We start from the raw sequence: 23,672 nt of genomic DNA on the forward strand, positions 1-23,672 counted from the left end.
GTATGTACCATACACTCCGCAAGACGCGAATTACCATAACCATAATTTTTTTTGTTACTTCCACAACTACGTCAGAGGTCATTTTTAGACCATGCGAAAATGAACCATCTTGGCCAGCCAAGTTTCCGATGTGTTAACCCTGTTAGTAGATAGATGGGAAATGGCGTGTGTGTGTGATTTGGAGTTTTAATGTAGCTTTAACAATTTTACTGTCATTTTGATACACTGTCTGCAGTGTTGTATTTCATAATGATGTTTAGAACTGGGGCATCATGCCGCAGACATGTAACATAACGTCCTACCCAGTCACATTATCCTGACACCAGGCCGACTAGTCCTAACACTAACCTCTTAATGTTGAACGCCTGGCCATTTCAAAATGGCTTTGAATAACTTTTAAGTCACAGTATTTTTGTGTATAATTTATGGGTGTAATTTTGGTCATAGAGTTTACGGCTTGGCCTCAGTTGATAAAATGTGCATCTATAAACAAAATCTGCCAGCTCTGTTTAGTCATTATAAGTAAAGTCAGGGGGGAAAAAGCACAGCAGTGTTCTACTTGTTGATCTAAACGCTAATTTTTAGAAGTGATTAATTTCTTTTTTAAAACCCACTAAAACTTATGAAGTTTGCTGCGCGAAGGTCCGGGTACCGCGTGTTTAACCGATTATCCAGGGTTCCCGGATTCCACGCGAACATTATAAGACTGTGCTCTGGAGTGAGCTAACGTGGAAAACCAGTCTCGATAAATGTTTTCCTTTTTTATGTTTTGTTACGCTCTGGGTGACAGATGTTTTTAGGGGTCGAATCTGTATTACTTTCTGTTCTAAAAGAAAGCAAACCTGGAGAGAAACAGGAATTCTCATATCCACTCATAATGATTCAGTTTGACAAAATGGTGATATTTTCCACCTGATGCTGATTCTTAAAGTTGTGTCTACTGCGTTACGAATCGATCCCGAGTTATTTTGTAGTTGCTAACAATACTGAGTACTGAAGTAGGACTAATTCATTCATTGTTTATTCCTAACGAAACTTGATAAGTTTGGACATAGTAAGAGAAAGATTAAAATTTTTACATCAGTATCGAAAATGGCTGAAAACGGGGAAACAAAGCATTGTCCAAACTGGTAAGTAAACCATAATTTAAGATCCCCACAATTCTTGACCCAAGGAGCGATGTAAAGACGCATCCTGTAACTGCATACTGTAGTAAGTGTTACGTAAGAAACCCAAATATTAACCACAACGCATAACCTTTGCATTCCGATATAGTGACTTTGGTATAAACACAAATATAAGTATTGGCAAATAAAAATTTGAACTTATATGCATTTATTGGATCCAGAAATTTGCTTATAATGAATGAAAAAGTCCATAGAATTGAAGAAACCACTTTGAAACTAATATCTGAGAAAAGAAGGACGATCATGAAATGGACAAAGAATGCAATGCTATAGAATCGCCTACTTTCACTTTTAACACTTTCAGTTTATTCATGTTGATTTATACTGGTACGAGTGTTTGTGTATGTGTGTGATTTGGATTTTTAATGTATCTTTAACAATTTGTTAGTTATATTGATATGTATCTGCAGTGTGACAGTTTGTTGTGATGTCTAGCACTGGGGAGTCATGTCACAGACATATAGCATCATGTCCCACCCAGTCACATTATCCTGACACCAGGCCAACCAGTCCTAAAACTAACCTCATAATACTGAGTGCCGAGCAAAAGAACTGCCATTACCTTTTTTTATCTCTTTGGTATGACTTGGCCAGGGTTCAGACCTGTGACCTTTTGCATTTGAGGCAGATACTAGGACACCTGAGTGGTCCTACTTGCATGAAACTAGGTTCTTAATGGTTTAAAACTGAAGAGAAGAGCCCAGAATGACCTAAACATTTACCACCCAACTACCCAAAAAATTGATAAACAAGTCTTTTGGACCATATGCATACACATATATAATGTAATTATTTTACATTATCAAGAAGTGAACTAAGATAAGGATGATAAACCCATGGTTTGGTGAAAAAGATATGATCTACCTGCATTGAGTTACTGTACCTGCCTGGTAGTTGGGATACATGGGTGAATCACAAACAGGGGAACTAAACAAGTTTTTTGGTTACATAATTGCTTTGTTTTATTAAATCAGATCTCCCAGATATCCAGTGCTGCACTCATATGAACTAAGTTAGCAGACTACACAGAAGAGATCATGATATCTCTCTGTAACTGTCCTGAGTGTTTCTGATACAGAAATATGTTTCCTATGTTAATTTCTTAATATATGGTTGAGAAGTTGGTTTGTTAACATGCAAGAGATTACTACATCTCTTATCACACTCATACTTGTTTTCAATCTTGCAACAAAATATAAATGTGAAATAAATGTACTTTAGGTGAAGAGACCTGGCAGTGATTATCAAAGTTTAAGTTTAAAATCTATATTTTCTTTAAAACTATTTATAAGTTACTGTTACTAATTAGAGGGAGCCAATCTTCTTTCAACTTCAAAACTTTCAGCTAAATTCTGTAAATAGCCATTTATTAATTTCCAGAAACATGCTTTACTAGATAGGCCAGAGTTCTACCTGATAAATAAGGGATTATGTCCACAGAGTAGGAAATGGAAATTTGTGGTGAGTTGTAAAGATCCTGCTTGTATGTTTTAGACTGCTTAAGCAGCAGATTTATTGAAATATGGATTCTGATCAATGTGACTTGTAAAAACAAATTGGAAGCAGTCAAATCACACCAAGAGAATAATCATTTTAATGAACTTGAATTTTCAGTCATATTTGATGCAAAATATCTGGACTTGCCAATGCCAAGGTAAGAATTTGTATGTGGCAGAACCTTCTTATCCAGAATTTCTGAGTAGTAGGAGATTAGTTATATATTGAAATTTGTCTTGAGAGACCACTGTGTCTGTAAGCAAAAGTGTTATGTCAAGGCCAATGATGTGTTAGAGGTCATCACATTATATAACACGTTGCTATGTGCATGTGCTGTGTGCTTACATATATGGTCTTTCATAACAGGCCAGGTGGTATTTTAGTCCAGTGTTTTTTAAAGTACAGTTTTACTGTGCCAAATATATCAGGAAGTAAAACAAAAATTCAGATGAACACACGTAGTGCTTGATTACGTCATACACTGGAACCCTTTATAAGGATACTCGTACACAGTTTGTTGAAATTTAGAAAGGAATACCACAGAAATTTATATAATTAAAGTTGAGTCATATCTTCTGAACATTTTAAATAAAAATTTTAGAACAGAAAATTTAAGTAATATTTTTTTTCAAAGATGGATACCTATAACCAGGGGCCCCGAGTGGCCGAGTGGTCTAAAGCGCTCTCTGTTACGGATCACTGCCATCTCACCTCTGTCTGCGTATGTTCGAGTCTCAGATTCATCCAGTGTAGGTATGTGAGAAAGCTTGCCAGTAGCTTCTTGAGGGTCGGTGGTTCTTTCCGGGGTTTTCCCGGGTTCTTCCTCCACTATTAATACTGGCCGCCATGTATAGCCTATCGTATGCTGAAAAATGGCGTTAAACCCTACAACAACAACTTCTATAACCTATACACATATTCACACAATCTTTGAGAAACAACCCAAAAATGTTTTGAGCCATATTTCTTTGGGGAATCAATGATACATTCATATGGTGTGCACCTATATGGTCAAAATGATGATAATAACATGCTTTATTGGTATTATATCATTTGACAACCAAATTGTTAACCCCATTATTGTCTTAACCATCAGTGACTGGGAAGGTACATCATCTGAGCCCAGTGATTTTAAATAATACTGCAGGTTTTATTCTAGGATATGCGATTGTACTATTCACACTAATTTCTATAAACTAAAAAATCAACAGAATGGAAAGTTAATTGGAAATGGGATTTTTATTAGAAGACTCATTATCTCTATTTGGTCTGAAAGGAAAGTGATGCCAGTTTGAAATTTTACATGGCCACTTGGTAGTGTCTAGATTATCTTTTTATTGTTATTAAATGGACAGTCTTGACAACATAGGGTTTTCACCAATAGACTTTTTATGGTGTCTAGTTGGGCCTAATTGAAAATAATGCCAATCTGATATCCAGTGTGGCCACCATGGTGACTATTTTGATAATCTTGTTATGGTTAACTCTTCTGAATCTGTGATCATAATTGACATGGAGTTTTCACTGAAAGACTTTGAATGTCTGGCTAGTCTAAACAAAAATGATGCTGAAATTTCATCCAACCACACAATGGCTAATATTAGAATCTTTTTATTCCCCTATGTGTGCAAGATTGAGAGTCAACATTCCCATGGTGTCAGAAACGAGGGTTCAGAATGAGTAAAAATCAAACCTTGGTATCAAAACTGGAGGTCAGATTAAAAGATTTTGGTCATTTCTGCACAGATAAGGTGAAAGGGGGAACACTGTATTTTATTGCTTAAAAATATCAGAGATGGTTTAAGCACTTGGCACTTAAAATAGAAGAAATGGTCTTATTTTGAATACCTGGAAATTATTTTTGGTTATTAGAGCATTAGTCCTTCCAGTGACTCTTTGTTTCGGATGGGTGTCCTTGAAGACAAGTTTGAGACAGGGATGCAGTTTTTTGCTTCAGAGAAAACCAAGACAACACAGAGTACCTGTATACACTGTGTATAACCCATGGAATGTTTGCTGTTTTTCATGATATGCAAGAAAGAAAGAATGATGGTAGGAAGAATAAAAGGACTGATATTTCTGCTTAACTTTGTTAATTGCAGCAAACGAGATATCTCCACCAGCAACTTCACGACACATGAGATACACTGTAAGAGACACATCAGTTTGTGTGAACACTGTAAGGAACCTGTACCTAAAGGTGAAATGGAGGTCCATTTTGAGGAAATGCATGCAAAGATTAAATGTCCCAAATGTGGGATTGAGGTGGAGAAAACCCACTTTGAAGATCATGAGGTAAGTTTCAATATTTGTTATGAATCTTACCATGGAAAGTAGGAGGTACACAATAAACCATAGAAAATGTTGTTAGAGCCCACCTTCCAAGCCCACATTGTGTCCCATAAAACAGGTGGTTCTTATAAAACAGGTGGTTCTTATTGCAGGTAGAGATAAATGGCTGAGATTCCTTTGACTCTTCTAATATAAATCACCATAACGTTTTTTCTTCTAACAGTAAAAAACAAAATAAATTGAATATTTTGGATTAATTTATGTAAATTTTGTTTATTTGCTGTAATGGCCATTCAGTCATGTAAATACCATTTTAACATCTTGCTCCCATCAAACTATATAAACAGTATGGTTCTCTGCTTAGGTTGAAGCATGTTTCAGTCATGTGTTTTAAAAAAGTTTCAGTATGAGAAATGAAATGTGAATCAAATAACTGCTGATTAGTCACACTGGCTTCATGTCTGTTTACTTAAGTCTAGCTTTTAGCTGTTCCACAGATTGACCATGGCTGACTAAATTATGAAATGGGGCAGCATCCTAGGGTAAAATGAAAGCATGTCAATGAGACATTTTAAACAGTACATCCCTTGAGAATTTTGCATATATTTGACCTGGAAGCTCAGATCCCTGATTTTATATTTTAATTCAGTTTTAGCGAGGTCATCATAATTGTGATATGCCATCTTGTATTCAGATATGATTCATCTGACTGTCACAGTGGTGCACATGACCATTCGCATGGGAACCTAATTAAGCACCCACTATTTTTGTTCTCTGTCCTGCAGAAGTGCTGGTTGCATTGTTACAATCAATTACAAGTTTAATATGAGTAGTATTGTATGAGCATGTTAATTATTCTTTTATATTAAATGAGGTAGAATAAAAATGTTTAAAGGAATGCAGTTCCTTCTGCATAAGTGCCAGCAGTCACAGTCATTTATTAAGTCAACTCATTTCATTTGACTAATTGAGCATTACATGAGTTGACTAATTGAGCATGAAAAACACAAAGTACACATAACATGTAACATAATTAAAGTATCTAACATTTCTTAGTGGTTCATCATACTTATTCACAAATATGAGATAAAATGGAGTCAAGCTGTTTGAATAAATATAAAAAGAAACCTTAATCTCTTTTTTTTGTTCTTGCTGCAGACAAAATTAAAGAACATCAATGCAGTGTCATCGGGAGTTGTTAGATTTATCACAGTTCTTAATTACTTTAGATTTTAGTTCTTGTGTAATAATACTGAACATTCGACAATGAATGAGAAACAAGTCTGATGACATTTGTATTGGCTTCAGCATCAAGGCATGCATAGTACCCTAGATTGTTGCATAGGAAATATTGTATTACTGAGACTCATATTCTTAGGGCTGGGACTCCAACTCTTTTTCAAGGAAGGAAACCTGGACTTGGTGAGAATCCTGTGTATAATATATTTATCAGGATCTCCATTTCATGTTTTTTGTTGTTGTTTTTTTACAGGAAAATGCATGTCCAAAGCGACCAATGAAATGCCTCTATTGTGAGCTGGAGCTCCCAAAAAGTGACCTGAACACTCATCAAGACTACTGCGGGAGTCGCACTGAACCATGTGTCAAATGTGGACAGTATATTATGCTTAAAGACCAGATAAAACATGAGGAGAGTAAATGCACATATCCAGCTGCTCCTGTCAAACAGACTAATGGACTTAATCCTGGCATTGGCATTGGGTTCAGAAACAATCCAGTATTTAGTGAAAGAGAAACCACAACAAATTCTTTTACATATGAGGAATTGAATCGAATGCTGACTGATCCAACAGCTAGACTTGGAAAAGGGCAGTCAAAATTACCAGGCTTTGTTGGGGCAAGTGGTCCACCAATGGCGGGATTCAGAAACAAAAAGACTATTGTGAATGATTTATCAGGCAGAGCAAATGAAGAGAACAGCAAAAGCATAGCTAGCAACAAATCATATCTCAACAGGCAGAGAGGTCAGTTGATCAAGGTTTATGATAAATTATTTATTCACAATTATTTAGCAAGGTACATGGAAGATTGGGTAAAAATGAAACAATAGTACAATTTTTAATTTTTTTTACATATCAACATCTTTGTGAGGGAAATGTACCTACCAAAAAAATCTTATGTCCGTCCATCTGTAATCACTCCTCAGCTGCTTGATGAAACTTTGCGCACACAATTATCCCAAAGTCTGGATGCTAATATATGCAAATGGTGCTGATCATTCAATATGGCTGCCACAGCAGTTATCTTGAAAATCTTGTTATTGCTACTCCTTCTCAATGGATGGTGTTTTTGCTGAAAGATATGTTACAGTGTCTAGTTGGCTGAAAATGAAAATGGTTTTGATCTGATGCCCAGTATGGTAGTCATTGTGTTATAGCTTCTGCTTCTGAATGGAAATACATATTGATATGGGGTTTACATCAGAAGACTTCTTATGATGTGTAGTTGGTCTATAATGAAAGTAGTTATACACAAACATCCAGGATGGCCACATCAGTGAAAACCTTTTTATGGCTACTCCTCATTAATAATATTTTTTCTCAAGAACAGTTTTTATGATGTCTCAGTTGTCTTAAGTTGTGCCAGACTGTCCTTCTAGAAAAACATATCATCAATACTCCGAATCAATGGTCATGTATTTTCACAAAAATGCCTTTTGTATGTCTAATTTGTTCTAAATGAACATGGTTCCAATTTGACAGTCAATTGATGCTGCTGTGGTAGATATCTTGAAAATCTTGTTATTGCTGCTTCTTCTGAATATAAAGTCATGTAGGTGTGAAGTTTGCACTGGTAAACTTATGTTGATGTATAGTTGGTCCTAAATGAAAATGATGTCAGCTGGACATCCAGTATGGCCACCAATGCAGCCTTCTTGAAAATCTTGTATGTGTGTGTTTTTGGATTTTTATTGTGGCTTTAATGATGTCTGCAGTATGGCAGTTTATAGTAATTTATCAGTGTTTGGTTAGATTCAGCAGGGGTTCAGACCTATGACCTCTCATATCTGATGTGGATGCTCTAACCTGAAAATCTTGTAATACTCCTCCACCTGAATGGATGATCATATCAACATGGGTTTTTTACATAAAAACAACCTTAAGGTGTCTGCTTTACTTCTAAATGCAAATGGCCCTAATATGACATCAGGCGTGACCAACATGGCAATCGTCTTGAAAACCTCATTGCTACTCCTCGTGAACAGAATCATATTGGCCTTAAGTTTTCACTGGAATCGTCTTAGGTCAGAAAAAAGCATGTAATTCATACTGCACTGGTTTTAAAAATTTAAAATTGGGATAGGCAGGCATGTTTTTTTAATTTTTTTATTTCAAACATTATAGATATGATGATTAGTATATGTAATGTACTTAGCACTTCAAGTACCAGGCAGAAATGGCTCAATTAGATGCATAAATCAGTGTCAAATTTTATTTTCTCATTTGAATACGTTCCCCAATCATCTTACATTTGGAATATTAGCCTGCTTCACAGAAAATCCAGCCCTTATAAAAGACAAAAATCATCTTTGCTTGTCTATCTCATATAGACAAAGGGTAATAGCTCTTGCCCATTACTTCCTCTTGCCACAGTCAGATGTCGCTAGATTTTAGCTTCTCTGCTGTACTGGTAACATCTTACAGTTTATCCTCCAACAAATCATGTCATTTTTTTGTTCTGATTGAATCATCCAATGTTCCTTTTGGATTTTGTTGTGTGGTTTAATCATTCTGCTGCAGGTTGTATACATTCTTTTTTTTTTAACATCTGCCAATTTGAATGATTGTATCATCTTTAGGGACATTGTCCTCTTAAGACTACATCACACCATGCTGTCATTGACCTCTGCAGGGTCATTATGTGTTAGTGCAACTTTGACTTTTTCCGCTTGCTCCATTTGTTACAGAGTTGGTTTTAGCAAGTTATTTACTTGCTGCATTGCTAGTTTATGTTTTGGTTTTCCCTTCTGTGTGTCGTTTCAGTGGAAAGGTCAACTAAATAAATGAATGCATAAGTTCAAAGTATAGTCTGTAAGTTTATAATGTGACTGACTTTTTCAATTACTCTGTACCGCTCCGGTGTCCTAGTGGTTAGAGTGTCCGCCTCAGAAGCGGGAGGTCATGTGTTTGAACCCCGGCCGAGTCATACCAAAGACTTACAAAAATGGTACTAACAGCTGCCTCGCTAGGTGCTCAGCATTAAGAGGTTAATGTTAGGACTGGTCGGCCTGGTGTCAGGATAATGTGACAGGGTGGGGCATCATGATACGTGTCTGCATCATGATGTCCTAGTGCTAGACATCACTATAGAACTGCCACACTGCAGACATTGTAGCGATATGACTGAAAAATTGTTAAAGCTACGTCAAAAATCCTAATCACAGACACACACACACAATTACTCTGTTAGTAATGGAGAATATATGTGTTTGTGTTTTTATATATATTTATATGTATAGTAATATCATGAATTACTAATTCATGCTTGCTTTTTGTGTCATTTCAGCAGAATGTCATCTAAAGGCTATAATGCAACTTCAGAGCATGGAAGTCTGCCATGACTCCTGTATACTATGTTTACATATTGTGTAACATGCAGCATTTGTACTTGGTCAGAGAAAGGCTTGGCTATAGTATTTTTTTCCCATCTTATGTCATTTCAGTAGAAATGTCTACAGAATGCATGAAATGCACATTCAGAGCAATAGTCCACATGGCAGTGAAGGGAAGGAAAGACTGAATAAGTCAAGGAAGACAACCTACAGTTTATTGTTGTCGATACTGACTCATTGGGGAATGTATCCCAATTTTAGGTAGCCCAGTGGGCATGCTGCAAGGGAACAGCCAGGATTGCTAGGATCATTGACCAGGCATGCTTACCATACCATGGCCATTACTTTGACGGCTTCTGCCAATTTACACCTGATGTGACGTTTTGCATGTCTGTGACCCACGTTACTCAAATCTTGCCGCCCCCCCCCCCCCCCCCGCCCTTTCCAGACGATCCTGTCTAGGTTACCCTTGCTTTCAGAGGAAGAATAGAGGAAGTTCAGAAGCAGGCAGCTCTGGAACTACCTTACCACCCAACCCACATGGGTGTTTGGAGCCACTCAGCCCATGCCAGTGTGAAGGAAAGTTTAGTGGCCTCAGGATGGGATCTTCTCACTGACATGTGCACCATTTGTTAGGAAGCAATTGTACAGTGGCGGTAAGAAACTGAATTTTGAGCTCTCTGCATATCCCTATCCCTTCAGAACGAGTGGGTGCAGAGTGATCCAAGTCTTTTCGTGGGGGCTTCAGGTTTCGTTCATCAACAACCCCCTCCACACTCCTTCCTTGACCCTCTTCACAGATGCACCATCAGATTGTGAGAAGGATGCCTTTCTACAACAAGATATGTATCGCTCATCCCCCAAAAATGGTGGACCTTGTGCATAGTCCCGGAACCCCTGGGGTTTTCTTCAAGGCTGTTTCTTATTTGGAAAGTAAATGGCAAGTCGAGACTCGTCATCAACTTGAGTGGCCTCAACCAATTGATTACGCCTCCAGAATTCAAGATGGAGAGAACAAGATCAATCTGCCTCTCCATTCAACAGTCTCAATCTGACTGACACATATTTTCATGTCCCTATTCTTCTCCCTCCCCCCCCCCTTGACAGCGACACATTTTATCAGTTCAAAGTTTTCCCCTTGTGGCTCAATGTCAGCCCTTTTGCTTTTACCAAGATTATGGATTGTATCATCATCCTGTTCCAATTGATGTTATCTCCAATGATGGCAGTGTACCTGGATAGCATCCTCCAGAAACACATGGTAAATTCTATCCTAGCCCAGGGCAGGAATGATCTCCTCTTCCTTTTCAATCATCTAGGCTTTCTAGTTAACTGGGAAAAGTCAGACCTCTGTCCATACCAAAATTTGGTCACATTTGGGCTCCCAAAATTTGGTCACATCTGTGCACATAATTTGTAACCAACCAGATTAAGGTGCAAGTTGACTTGGATTTCAGCAAGAGAGTTTTGCAACTCCTCGGTTTATTCAATGTGGCAGCAGACTTGATCACACAAGGCTGTCTTTTATGCATGACTTAGAAATAACATTGCGAGCACAATGGTGCCCCTTTTCAAGTTTTCTCAATCAAACAGTCATGATCACACCCAAGGGTCAATCAGTCCAGCATCAGTGGCGCAACCCAGATTGGCTGACCATGGGAATAATGCTGGTGCCATCCATTAACATCATACTTCTGAGTTTCTCCATCCCTCAACTGGCTGACATTTCTGTCTGGCTCTTTCAGGAGAAACAGTTGGCCCCAATCTCCATCAGAGGCTACCTCTCCATGATATCAGACACATTCCAGCATCTTGGCAGGCATGTTTTGGGGCATAATAAAGACCTTTCTTATCATTTAGCCCATATTGGTCTCAATCGACCAAAATCCCATTCTGTTTCCAGATGGAACCAATCCTGGGTTTTAGCATGGCTTGATTTGATTCAATTCGAGTCACTAGTACACTTCACTAAAGTTACTATCTTACAAGACATGTTTCCTGATAGTTTAGCTTCTGCATGCAAAAGGGTAAATGAGTTGCATGCCCTTTCTATCGACCCAAACTCTCTTCAGTTCTGATCAGAAGGTTTGGTGGTTCTCTTGATACAACCAGGCTTTGTCGCCAGAAATAGGTTACCATCACTGGTCACCAAAGAGTCATCACTCGCTTGCTCTGTTCCATAGTCAGGTCAAGAACAGCAATCATGCTAGATCTTTTTGCACTCTCAAGCACTGCTTGAAACACACAGAGACAAGTCATGGCACGTGCAAGCACCTGTTCCTTCTGGTGATAGCCAGAACACAAGATATTGCCCTACAAGCCCATGCTTTGTGGCTGAAGTAAGCTTTGTATATTCTGACAACTTACCAAATCAGAGTCACCTCATGAAGATTACATCTCAAAAGCTTCTAGCCATCTCTGTGAGCCTCAGATTCAAACACTTCGATTTTGAGATGTAATAGAAGCTGTTGGTGGGCATGCAGAGTTAACCTTCTTGAATTGTATCTAAAAAAATTAGAGTCACAGAGGAAAATCTTATATCTGGATGTTCCAGTGGTAGCATCACAGATGGCCACCAGACCCAATTAGATCAGTTAACACATTTAAGGAAAATACATTTCTGTAATGTACATAAGAAGATTTCAACATTTACCTTCTTAACTGTATGTAAGAATCACAGGTCAAACTACCCCAGGCTGTGTTGCTTATGTAATTAGGATTATGGGTTATTGTTCACATGGGGAGCCAACCATCTTTCTCAAGAAAGGTACTTGAGGAAGAGGTCAGCTGCTCAGCATCACCTCTTCCTATTACTTATTCTCCTAACAGAATGTGATTGGGAAACATATTCAAAGGAGAAAGTCAATTTTTAAGTAAATTATGTTTCTCAGAGATTACTTATCCCATCACATTACTTAATAACCCTCCCAACCACCCTGCCATGTGAGCATCCTTGTTAGTGTAATGCGCAGCTAAAACTAGTGCCACCTGGCAGTTGCAATGGGAAGTAATGGGCAAGAGTTATTGGCCTTTTCTATAGACATAAGACAATTTTTTTCTTTTAGTAGGACTAGATTCACGAGGTGGCAGGCTAATATTCTTAATGTAATGTGATTGGGTAATTATTCTTTGAGAAACATAATTTACTGAAAACTTTGCCTTTTTATTTAATTTTTTTTTTTACCCAGGGTGGAAATGGTGCTGTGGTCAGTACCAAAAACAGGGACAGTTGGCCGATCCTAAAACACATATTTTGGGGGGAGCCTTATGTAGCTTACAAACATAGTGCCCTGCATTATTTGACCCATTGGTTGGTTTGTTTTAAAATGATGTTTGCAAAGCCATTGTGACTCAGAGGTTTGTAGATAATAGGTAAAACCTACACATGCTAGACTGATCACTGGCTTCAGTTGATAAAATAAAGAAAACATTTTGATTCTTATTTTTATTGTTTCTATATACATAGATGTTGCTATGTGGACTTTCCTCCCATTTTTTCACTTAAAAGAAATTTTTAATTTTCTAGTCTGAATGAAGACATTATTCTCAAATGTAAAACTGGATAAATTAAGGAAAATAGATTTCTTTAATGGAAATAAGAATCACATATCTAGAAGATCACAACTAAGTCACAGACTGACCAAACAAATTACCAAAATAATAAACAACAGACATTAATGTCCCCCAGTAATAGTAGGAGAGCATATATTGATTTTCTACATTAGTTTATTCATAGATATTTAACTGAATTCTTGTTTAACATCACAAAATTTCTGTTCTTGATGCAAAGTACAACTTATTGAATGCATTTAATGTGGAAATTTATAGTTCTGGAGAAATGTATGGCAGTTCAGCAGTGACTGTCTTAGGGTGGATCATAACACTAAATTCCATATAAATTTACCATCTAAAATATTATACTCTAGTTGCATGATAATATAAATATAATTAGGCAAATTTAAAATCTTCTTTTAAAAGCAAACTTAATGAATTAAGCATCCACAGAAATACCTGTTATATGGTATATTATAATTTGAAGGGTTTGGATTACGACCTTTATGTCATATAAAACGTAAGGCTTAGTGTTCACAAGCCACTGTAGCTGCTTTAGTTCATGATTGTCTTTCAGCAAATGGGAGATGTATGCACATTTTAAACTCTTCTGCATTTTTGCATCAGAATTAGCTTCGCATTCAACCCCGGATGTAGAAATGGACCGACTGCTTGCCATGCATTTGCAGAATGACTTCTATGACAGCGATAGTGACATTCCTGATAGGTTCTATTCCATGGAGAAAAGTGAACCTCTCTTCCCTCCTTTTGTGCCTGGGTTTAACCACAGTTCTTCTGATAATTTAAACATATTTTCTGAAGGTAAGGTACAAAAAAATTCTTTTCTTGTATTAGACTTTGTCTGAGGCTTTAAGGTTCCAGGTTTGCCATTTATTAAATGACAGTTTAGCTGCTTGCCTCCCAGCCTGTAGTCTTTGGGATTTGAATAGGGCCATTTAATACTGACAACTTCAGTCCCTTTTGGCCAGTTAAATTTTCAGTAGACATGATTAAATTTTATTGGGAAGGCCAGTTGATTTCCATATGAGCTGACCTTGCAGGCCAGTGGATAAATTAGTGTTAAGTCAACCACTCAATCTCATGTACCTACTTGTTTTACTATGAACAAATTCATATTACCATATGGTCAGGAGCTAAATAAATAAACTTAATGAAATTCAGTTTAATTCGAATTGCATTCAACAACTACCTAATTAATTACACTACTTAATTAACTATTCTTGAATTAATCTGATCCATGTGTAATTGTGAGGAAGAAAAAATACCCCAAAACTCTTGGTTGTGATTTTAAGAAAGATACCTGAGGATATTACAAGGAGGAAATGATTTTGATTCTTGTTCTTTAACAACTAATGTAATATTGCCATGATGAATATTACTGTTTGCTATATTTCATTCATCCAGCTCACTTTGGGCTTCACTGTTGTGTAAATGAAACCTTAAACAACAACCAGCCTTAGGGCTTGCAGAAACAAATACAGTGGAACCCCGCTATAACGCGATGATCGGGGTCCATAAAATCGGATCGCGTTAAAAGTGGGGTCGCGTTAATGCGGGGTTTTACAATATTTAACTTTTTTCCGAGAACATATATGTGTATACATGTACGATGATCAAAAGTCGGCTTATCATCAGATGAATATTAACTGGAATGCATTAATTAAGATATATTCAAAATAATCGATGGCTAATATATTTATAGGTTATTACTGTGCATTAAAAACATTTACTAATTTTTATTTGTTTGAACGATAATACAGATTGACCGATAATACCAGACTATCGCTATATCATGAAAAGTGTATCAACACCGTATGCTACCGTGCCGTCGTGGCATGCAGTTCATCCATAATGGATGTAATTTCATTGAAAATCGTACAGATTTAAAATATTCAATAATTTTGTAATAGTCTGAATTCGTCGTGTAAAATATAGGATGAACAAAATATTGAAACCATTTACTTGCCATCTGATATCGTACGGTCATTGCATGCAGCTATTCCCGGGTCTACGTACGGTGTCTGTACAAATTTCATACCGCTAAAATTTTATCATATGCGACAACTGCAAGAATAATTAACAATCAACGCATGATTTCAGCGTGCAAATAACTTTTATTTCAGATTTTGTGAACATCAAAAGAAACATGTGAAAACTGCTAAATTAATCGTTGCGCAAAGTGCAAAGTCAGTGTGGTTCCAAATTTAAATTTCATCATTTCTTGAAAAATATATCCAATGACGTTTGCTTCTTTGCCGCGAACTGTTGGGTTCTAGCAAAGTCAAGACTGTTTCTTAATTGAAGGACTTTGACGCTGTCAACATCTTGTGTTTCCAGCCACCTTAAACTTGCTTCTAAATGTACTACTGCTTTAGACACTTTTGGTGGGGGAGTTGGGGTGCCATCGTCATCGTTATCATTATCGTCACTGGTTTCAGGTTCTGATTGTGCAGCTTCATTCTTCCTGCTGACATTTGTAACAATTACGTCATCTGATATGTGTTCGTATATAGAGCAGATGTCATCTACTGAATACCAGTTAAGGATATCATGATGACTGTGCTCGTATTTTTTGAGTGCTTCTTCTGCTAAACGTACGTCGTCTTCAGTGAATCCTGTAAATTCAAGCTCATCGTCACTATCATTTTGTGTCGAGGGCGTAAAAGCTGGCCCAAGACCCTTTATCCAGCATCGTTCAATGCAGCGTGCAGTGATAGCATCCCAGGCTTTACCTCCAAGGTGACATACTTCTTTTAAGTTGAGTAATGCCAATGATGTGTTGACGGATGCGTTATTATCTGCTACCATTCCCTTTATCATTTCACGGCGATAATTTTGTTTAAATATGGAAATTATGCCTTGGTCAAGTGGCTGGATTTCTGACGTAGTGTTTTTCGGGAGGTACGAAACTTTGATCTTGCCATCACTGCTGACAAGATTTTCCGCTGGAGGGTGAGCAGGGCAATTATCCAGCAGGAGGAGAGCTTTTTCCTCCAGCTTGAGTTTTCGTAAATGAGCCCAAACATCTGGAACGAATGTTTTGTGAAACCAGTCGTCAAATATGGAGCTATTCATCCAAGCATTCTTGCTGTTAGTGTACTGAAATGGAAGTGCCTTCATATTTACATGATGAAAACATCTGGGAGCTTTCGATTTTCCAATCATCAGAGGTCTGACTTTGTGGCTGCCAGACTTGTTAACACAAAATAAGAGAGTCACTCTGTCCTTCCTCTTCTTGAAACCTTCTCGTTTGTGACTGTCAGTCTTGGTTGCAAGGGTGCGATCGGGTAACATTTTATAACATAAACCAGTCTCATCGCAGTTGTAGACTTGGTCGGCTGTGTAGCAACCGTCCTCCAGCAACTTTTTAAGCCCAATCGGGTAGGAATTGGCAGCCTCTTTGTCAGCGGAGCGGATTTCCCCAGACACAAGAACTTGGCTGATAGCGTGCCTTTTCTTGAATCTGTCTAGCCAGCCATTACTCGCCTTAAATTTGGAATCATCTCCATTGATACGGCGATCAAATTTCTCTGCTTGGGCTTTCAGAATTGGGCCAGAAATTGGAACACCTTCTGAGCGAGCTTGTACAAACCATTGGTACAAAGCTGAATCTAGGACATTGTCATTAGCTAACTTAACCCTTTTACGCTGTAAACCAGTTTCCTCTTCAAGAATGTTGGGTAGACTACGGAGCTTTCCTTCATCTGTTTTCCACCCTCGCAAAGTGGACTCGCTGATTCCTAGATCTCTGGCAAGCTGAGTTTGTTGTTTGCCCTTCTTTAGTTGATCTAGGGCATACAGTTTCTCTTTAGCAGAAAACGACTTGCGTTTTTGAACTTGCTTTTCCATAACAGTAAAATATTTTTTTATATAAGCAAACAACGTACACAGATAAAGCTCGATAACTAAGTAATGAAGGCCTGCAATGGTTACGAATCACTTTTTATATAAAACAAAATTAAGCTGAACGGATGTACAATTTCATACCCTTTTAATTTACAGATAATAAAGTGGATATTATTTACTTTCAACTGTTTGTTGTTTGATCACACCGCCAAGCACAGCATACATGTTGGCGGCTTTCGTCCTTTGATGTTTATTAAATTGTGCGACTCTTGTATCAACCACAGCTTTGTCTGCTGCTTGGCTGTGATTGCAGTTAAATAAGAAGCCCATGTCGGCTATTGTTTGAGCAACGACTGTATACAGAATTCATGGAAGACAATCACAAAGACGATTTACTGGCTTTACTCATGGATCCGTAATAAGTAACACTTCCGATAATGTTTACTTCGGCTTAACAATTCAAAAACCTAATGAAACCAGTTTTCTCTTCTAGAGTAGAATACGGAGCTTTACCACAACCTGTTCAAATTGATAAATTTCAGAAGCCAAGCGTTGTACACACTATTTCTCATACGTTATATATATCGTATTATTTTAGAATTCATACACGATCACTTCTCCAAAATCACTTAAAGAACCTGGATAAATTGTTAAGTTCCGATCGTTTATTATTAAAAGTCATACGCGAATTCTTCCACCAAATTATAATAAACGTTTTACACACTATTTCTCGTACGTTAAACAAATATTTTCACGGTCCGATAAAAATACACGTAAATGAATTTCAAATTTCAGGAACCATGCCACGATCATATTATTTTAAAAGTCACAACTAATCTCATGCCCAAAATGAAGTTAATTTCTTGTTTTGTTTTTTTTTACTTTTCTCCAAATTTTTTTTCTCCATGTGTGAATGAATATACGAAATTTCGGGAGCCATGCTACGACCACGTTATATCCGAATTCGCATTATGGCGGGGCACGTTATAGCGGGGTTCCACTGTATGTGATTGTGAAGGTGATTGATGAAGTTGTATCCACCCATAAAATCTATACAAATTGCTGATCACACTTCCCCATCTTTATCAGTATGTTCAAAAGTGGAATCATTTTGAGGAAGTCAGTGGTAAATATAATATTGGAATTATGTTAATGTTTGTTAATATGTTCACCATATTTTATACATGAATTATTAAGGGGAGATATATGTAATGGATTGTGACCCCTTGATTATGTTCTGTGTGGGCAGGGTTAGGTTGTAAAATTTGTGAAAAACAGCATGAGAATTTTCCATCTTGAGCCATATAACAAAAATTATGTCTTGGTCACATTTACTACCACTTAATCTAGGAAATGAGTGCCCAACAATGAATACCATATAGAAATGAATACCATATAGAAATGAATAGCATTTCTGTGTCCAAGCAGAAAATACATTACAAATGGAAACAGTTAAAATAAAACTTCTACATCATTCCATTAGTTGACTGTTATGAGATGCAGGAGAGCACATCAGGACAATTCATCACCTCCATGCCTGCATGGGGGATGTGGAGTTTAGGATGCAGGGTTCTCAATAGATGTGTAATGTCTGGTTTTGACACATGCAATTTAAATTTTACCAATATCTGATGCATGGAAATTTCAGTCTGTGCATTTTTTTATGCACATGGATTTGAGCTGGAGCATCAGTTTTGATTTGCCTCTGGAATAATTTACTACTGAGTGTACGCTGTCCATAACAAATTGACAGTATGTACCGGTGATTCACATTACTAGATTACTGCCTACACCTTATCAGCCTCTTTGTAAGATCAGTATGAACTGGCCAGAGCCAACTGGTCACTTTTGTCATGCTTCACTGGTATAACTGTGAATTTTAAAAAATGAAAAGCATCAAGGATATGAAAAAATGCACAAAATGTAGTTGTTTCATTCATTGACATATAATTTCTTACCTGACTGTCGCCAAGGAGTCATTAACACTGACATCTTATTTGCATTTCAAAGCAAATGGAATCTCCCAGTGTAAAAGCATACAGACTGTTCACTGTTCTTTTCTGGTTTCTAGAACAGTCCATTTTAGTAAAATCTTTGTTGTTGTTGTTTGTGTCCAATATTTTCAATAACTAGCTTTAATATCTCTAAACCAAATTGAACAAATAAAAGGAGGAACTCTTGTATACATGTGTTCAAAGAGATTTAAATCAATTTTTGGAATTATTGATATTATCAAAGATGGTGAACTACACCATGTCAGTTGCTTGAAAACATAGACAAGCCCATACAGTTATGGCAACCATGTTACTAACAAAGTCCCATTTGATTCGAAATGCCAACAAGTTGGCGGTCTTTAGGACCACCTGGCAGCAAACATGATAGCACTTATAAATCGATGAATGAAATGAAAAAGCTGTTCACTGATTACTTTTCTGGAGACTTTAAGGCTAGGTGGGGGATATTTTATGATGTGTAATAAAGGAATCAAAAGTGGTAGATGATGGTTTTAAGTCTTTTAATGAAAACCAGGTAACCTTTGATTATTTTTTTTGTATTGTTGAATTGTTCTTGCGTTGCTGTAGATATTTACAGAGGAATATTGAAAGGAAGTTGATACATGTTTTAGTTCAGTTATGTTAAAATGCCAAAACATAAGCTTTCTCCCAATGCTAACAAATAACTCTTGTCTAATACATATGAAACTTTGGAATATATCTTGTTACCAACTCTGAAACTTTCTCCTTTGGATGAAGCAAGCTTGGAAGAGTATTGGAGAGCAGTCTGCAACCCAGCCACAGAAAAACCAAAGTTTGATCTTTCTTGCAGGCTGAGCATGCTTGTTTGTCATCGCCACATTCAGGTGCTGATACAGAGAAGACACTGTCCATTCTGAGCAAAAATAAAATTGTTCAGGGATAAATCTGGACCAGAAAACTAATGAGAGACTCATAAGTGAAACTTAATAAGCACAGTTAATACCATCGGTGGTCGACAGTCAGTGATCATACAAATGAAACTAAAAGCGCATGTTATTTTTAAGAAAACTTCTTGGCAGTGAACTAATTGATGCACACATCTTGCTTCTTTACTGAATTGTCATACACTGTTACTGTACACGATTCCCTTTATTCAGCAGGAGACAAGAAATCTTAATCGTCAGTTTGCATCACAAACAATCCCAGCAATAAGATCATGGCTCTGAATCAAATGCCTCTTCAAATTTCAGTTTTGACTCAAGGTTGCAATCTTCATTTTGACTCTTGAGATTTTGGTGTCAAGGGTCAAATGACTCTTCAGCTTTGAAGTCTATAGAGAACCTGACAAGAAGGATCTGTCCATTAGACTTTCATTAGGATACAGATTAGGGCTTAGTCCACTTGTCAAAATGGTATAGTACAAGGTATGCATGCATTGTTCATTCTGCATGCTTACAAAATTATTCCTTAAGACCATGGACACAGTATGGTTCATTTTGTGGATTTAAAGCCATTTTTCAGGATATGATGGGCTATACATGACTGCCGGTATATTTGGTGGAGGAGGAACTCAGAAGAACCACTGACACATGGGAAGCATGTGTGTGTTTGTTTTTTTTTTATATTAAAAATTCATATCATTATGATGTCTGTAGCGTGACAGTTTATAGTAATGTCTGTAGTGATTGGTCATCATGCTGTAGACATGTCACATTATCCTGACACCAGGATGACCAGTCCTAACATTAGCCTCTTAATGCTGAGCAGTAAGCGAGGCAGCTGCTAGTACCATATTTTTAAAAGTATTTGGTATGACTTCGCTGGGGTTTGAACCTGCAACCTTCCGCATCCAAGGCGGATGCTCTAACCACTAGGCCACTGGAGCATTCACATGGGAAGCACAAAATATTGTTTGCCTATCAATACCTACTATATATACTTGCTTATAAGTCAACATTTGTTTACTGAAAATTTGATATGATTTAATATTGAATTTTATGAAACAAGTTGAATATTATTCAGCTTTTGCGAGCCTTGGCATTATTTAATGAGTTTCATAAATTTAATATTAAATCATTACCCATTTGAGATTCTTTTCATCACATAGTTTTATTTCAGTAGGAATTATTTAGAAAGAAGAACAAATAATTTTGTTTATTCTGACAGATGCTGTACTTTTCATTTGTTGTGCGTAACAAATAGTACCAGAGTTGAAATAGGAAAAGTATATTATCCATTTTTGATAACTATAAATCAAAGAATAAGTGTCCATCCAGATAGAACATTTTACAAAAGACAACACATTTTTCAACACAAAATGTCCAGTATGTGTGATGTCATTATGTTTGATAAGTGCACATTACCAGTTTGAGTTGGCCAACACAACATATTGAAGGTGTTTATGTTGAAATTCCACAGCTAAACATTACATTGTTGTGATATTTTTGTTAAAAGAAGGTTACTGGATGCAGAAATACACATTTAATGTGTTTTTGACTGGATATTTACAGTATTTGATTTGGAACATTAGATTTTAGATGTAAACAAATCTCCGTTTGAGTCAGACTTGCATTACATATTTACCGCATAAATATGCTGTGGTTGGATAAAGTTCTGTCAGTTGGGGAGACCGGTTTATGACTACATTCTTCAATGAACAAAGGTGAGTTTATTTACTTCAGTAAGTTCACATCTCAACCAAGCTTGTTTATAGGGTGGATTCCATGCTACAGATATACCACGCATCCATCCCCACCCCCACCCTTGTTATCATCTTAGCAATACCGGTAGTTTTACTTATTGTTCTTGTCTTGGTTGTTTTGCCATTTTTCATGTTATGATATGTTATACATGACATGACAAACCCTTGGGGGGGGTAAATTGGCAATATTGAAACAGATGAGACCATTTTTTCCCAATTTGCTTTTGTGAGTCAATTAAAAAAATAGCGGTTATAAATGTTCACTGAAAACAAAAAATTCTTGAAGGCAGGGTTAACAAAGTTTTTCCACGATCATAGCCAATCAGTAAAGAGACTACTGCACAATAATTTCATAAGCTTATTTGGACCAATCAGAATCACATAAAGTGATATGTTCACATGTGTAATATCAGAAATATTAAACTGCACACACTGTAGGCATAGAGTTCCAACTATGTGATAAACAAAAAAAATTGATAAATCTGTGGTAACGTTGGAAACTCCAGGTGCTTGCAGTTCACAAAAATACTGTCAGTTCCATACTTTTATATTTTCATGCCACTGTGGGTGTGTGTTGATAAAACATCATTGCATTGATTATGGATGAGACACTATCCTATTCATTGCATTGATTATGGATGAGACACTGTCCTGTTCATTGCATTGATTATGGATGAGACACTATCCTGTAAAATCCTTTTTTTTAACATATGAATATGATAAATATATATGCAGTGTCATCAGCACATGTTCTCTATTTCAGATTTGTCTATGATACCTTGTGAGTTCTGTGGGCAGCCATGTCCTGCTGATGATCTTGTACTTCATCAGGTAAAAGAGTTTACTAAAAGCTAAACTCTATCCAAATACATTTTCCCAAATATTAATGTGATTACTTTATTATTAAGTTTGTAATATGACACAAAAATGCCAGTGACAGAGTTTAGTGTGCACATACTTTCATAACATTGTTTCTTCTTGTGGTTTTTTTTGTTGCAGTTTTGCGAATTGGTGTCAAATACACATGAAGGTGCAGTAATTTATTTACCTATTGATCAGGATGTACTTGTGTCAGACTGATAACCACATTGTGTAGACTGATCTATATAGTATTTCATAAATTTAGTTTTGGGTGGACACTGCCTAAGCCATGAGCTTGAATTGTGATAATTGAATTGTGGGTTTTTTTGTTGCAGTTTTGCGAATTGATGTCAAATACACATGAAGGTGCAGTAATTTATTTACCTATTGATCAGGATGTACTTGTGTCAGACTGATAACCACATTGTGTAGACTGATCTATATAGTATTTCATAAATTTAGTTTTGGGTGGACACTGCCTAAGCCATGAGCTTGAATTGTGATAATTGAATTGTTTTGCAAAAATCACAAAATAATTACATCATTTTCTTAGGAACAAAACACTCTTAATGAGGAAATATGCAGTTATTACAGAATTTGTAACTAATTTAGGGAAAAGAAAGTGGTCTCCAAAATCAGTTAATAGTATACTTAATATCATGAAAAATTACCCCATGCTTTTTGCAAGAATTATTTTATCTTTAAGATAAACTCAGAGACATAATAAAGTGTTTCATCGATATGTGTAACAAAAGAGAATAAAAATTTAATTTACAATTATTTTATACAACTTAAAGCATTGATGCTTTATAAAAGTAGATATCCTCATTTTCATGGTTTTATGAGAGAGAAAAAATCATTTTTATTTGTACTAAAATGTGTAGATTTACCTGTCATAGTTTGCATATGTGTAGGCATCTAATTTGTGGATTACTTCTACAGAAGCCTAAACTAAAGAATACACAATAACAAAACTATGCCAGCAAAAAATGGCAGTCACTTGAATGATTAAAACAGTGTTGTATGTGCACAAATCAAACACCTGCCAAACTCAGTTACTTAAACTGTATTTTCATCCAAGTGCTTCACATCAGAGGGAACTGATGCTGCCATCAATACAAGGCTAATCAGCTATTAAAGCACATGTGTATGATGCTGTGTAAAGA

General features: G+C 36.7%; 1 protein-coding gene across 2 annotated transcripts in view; it reads left to right on the forward strand.

Annotated features, from left to right (window-relative positions):
* Positions 1 to 745: 745 nt before the first annotated feature.
* The window catches only part of LOC149775279 (TRAF-type zinc finger domain-containing protein 1-like), a 68,265-nt gene continuing 45,338 nt past the window's right edge, over positions 746 to 23,672 (forward strand). For both annotated transcript variants that reach the window (XR_016416596.1, XM_089944179.1), the window contains exons 1-5: positions 746 to 1,130; positions 4,787 to 4,979; positions 6,469 to 6,961; positions 13,729 to 13,923; positions 22,409 to 22,476. Coding sequence is in view for 1 of the 2 variants with exons in the window: in XM_089944179.1 (XP_089800305.1) it covers positions 1,093 to 1,130; positions 4,787 to 4,979; positions 6,469 to 6,961; positions 13,729 to 13,923; positions 22,409 to 22,476 (987 nt within the window). In the remaining variant the exon portion in view is untranslated. The remainder of the gene's footprint in view (positions 1,131 to 4,786; positions 4,980 to 6,468; positions 6,962 to 13,728; positions 13,924 to 22,408; positions 22,477 to 23,672) is intronic.

Source organism: Sinohyriopsis cumingii, chromosome 19 (genome assembly GCF_028554795.1).
Source record: "Sinohyriopsis cumingii isolate HCF-2022 chromosome 19, ASM2855479v2, whole genome shotgun sequence".
NCBI classification, from domain to species: domain Eukaryota; kingdom Metazoa; phylum Mollusca; class Bivalvia; order Unionida; family Unionidae; genus Sinohyriopsis; species Sinohyriopsis cumingii.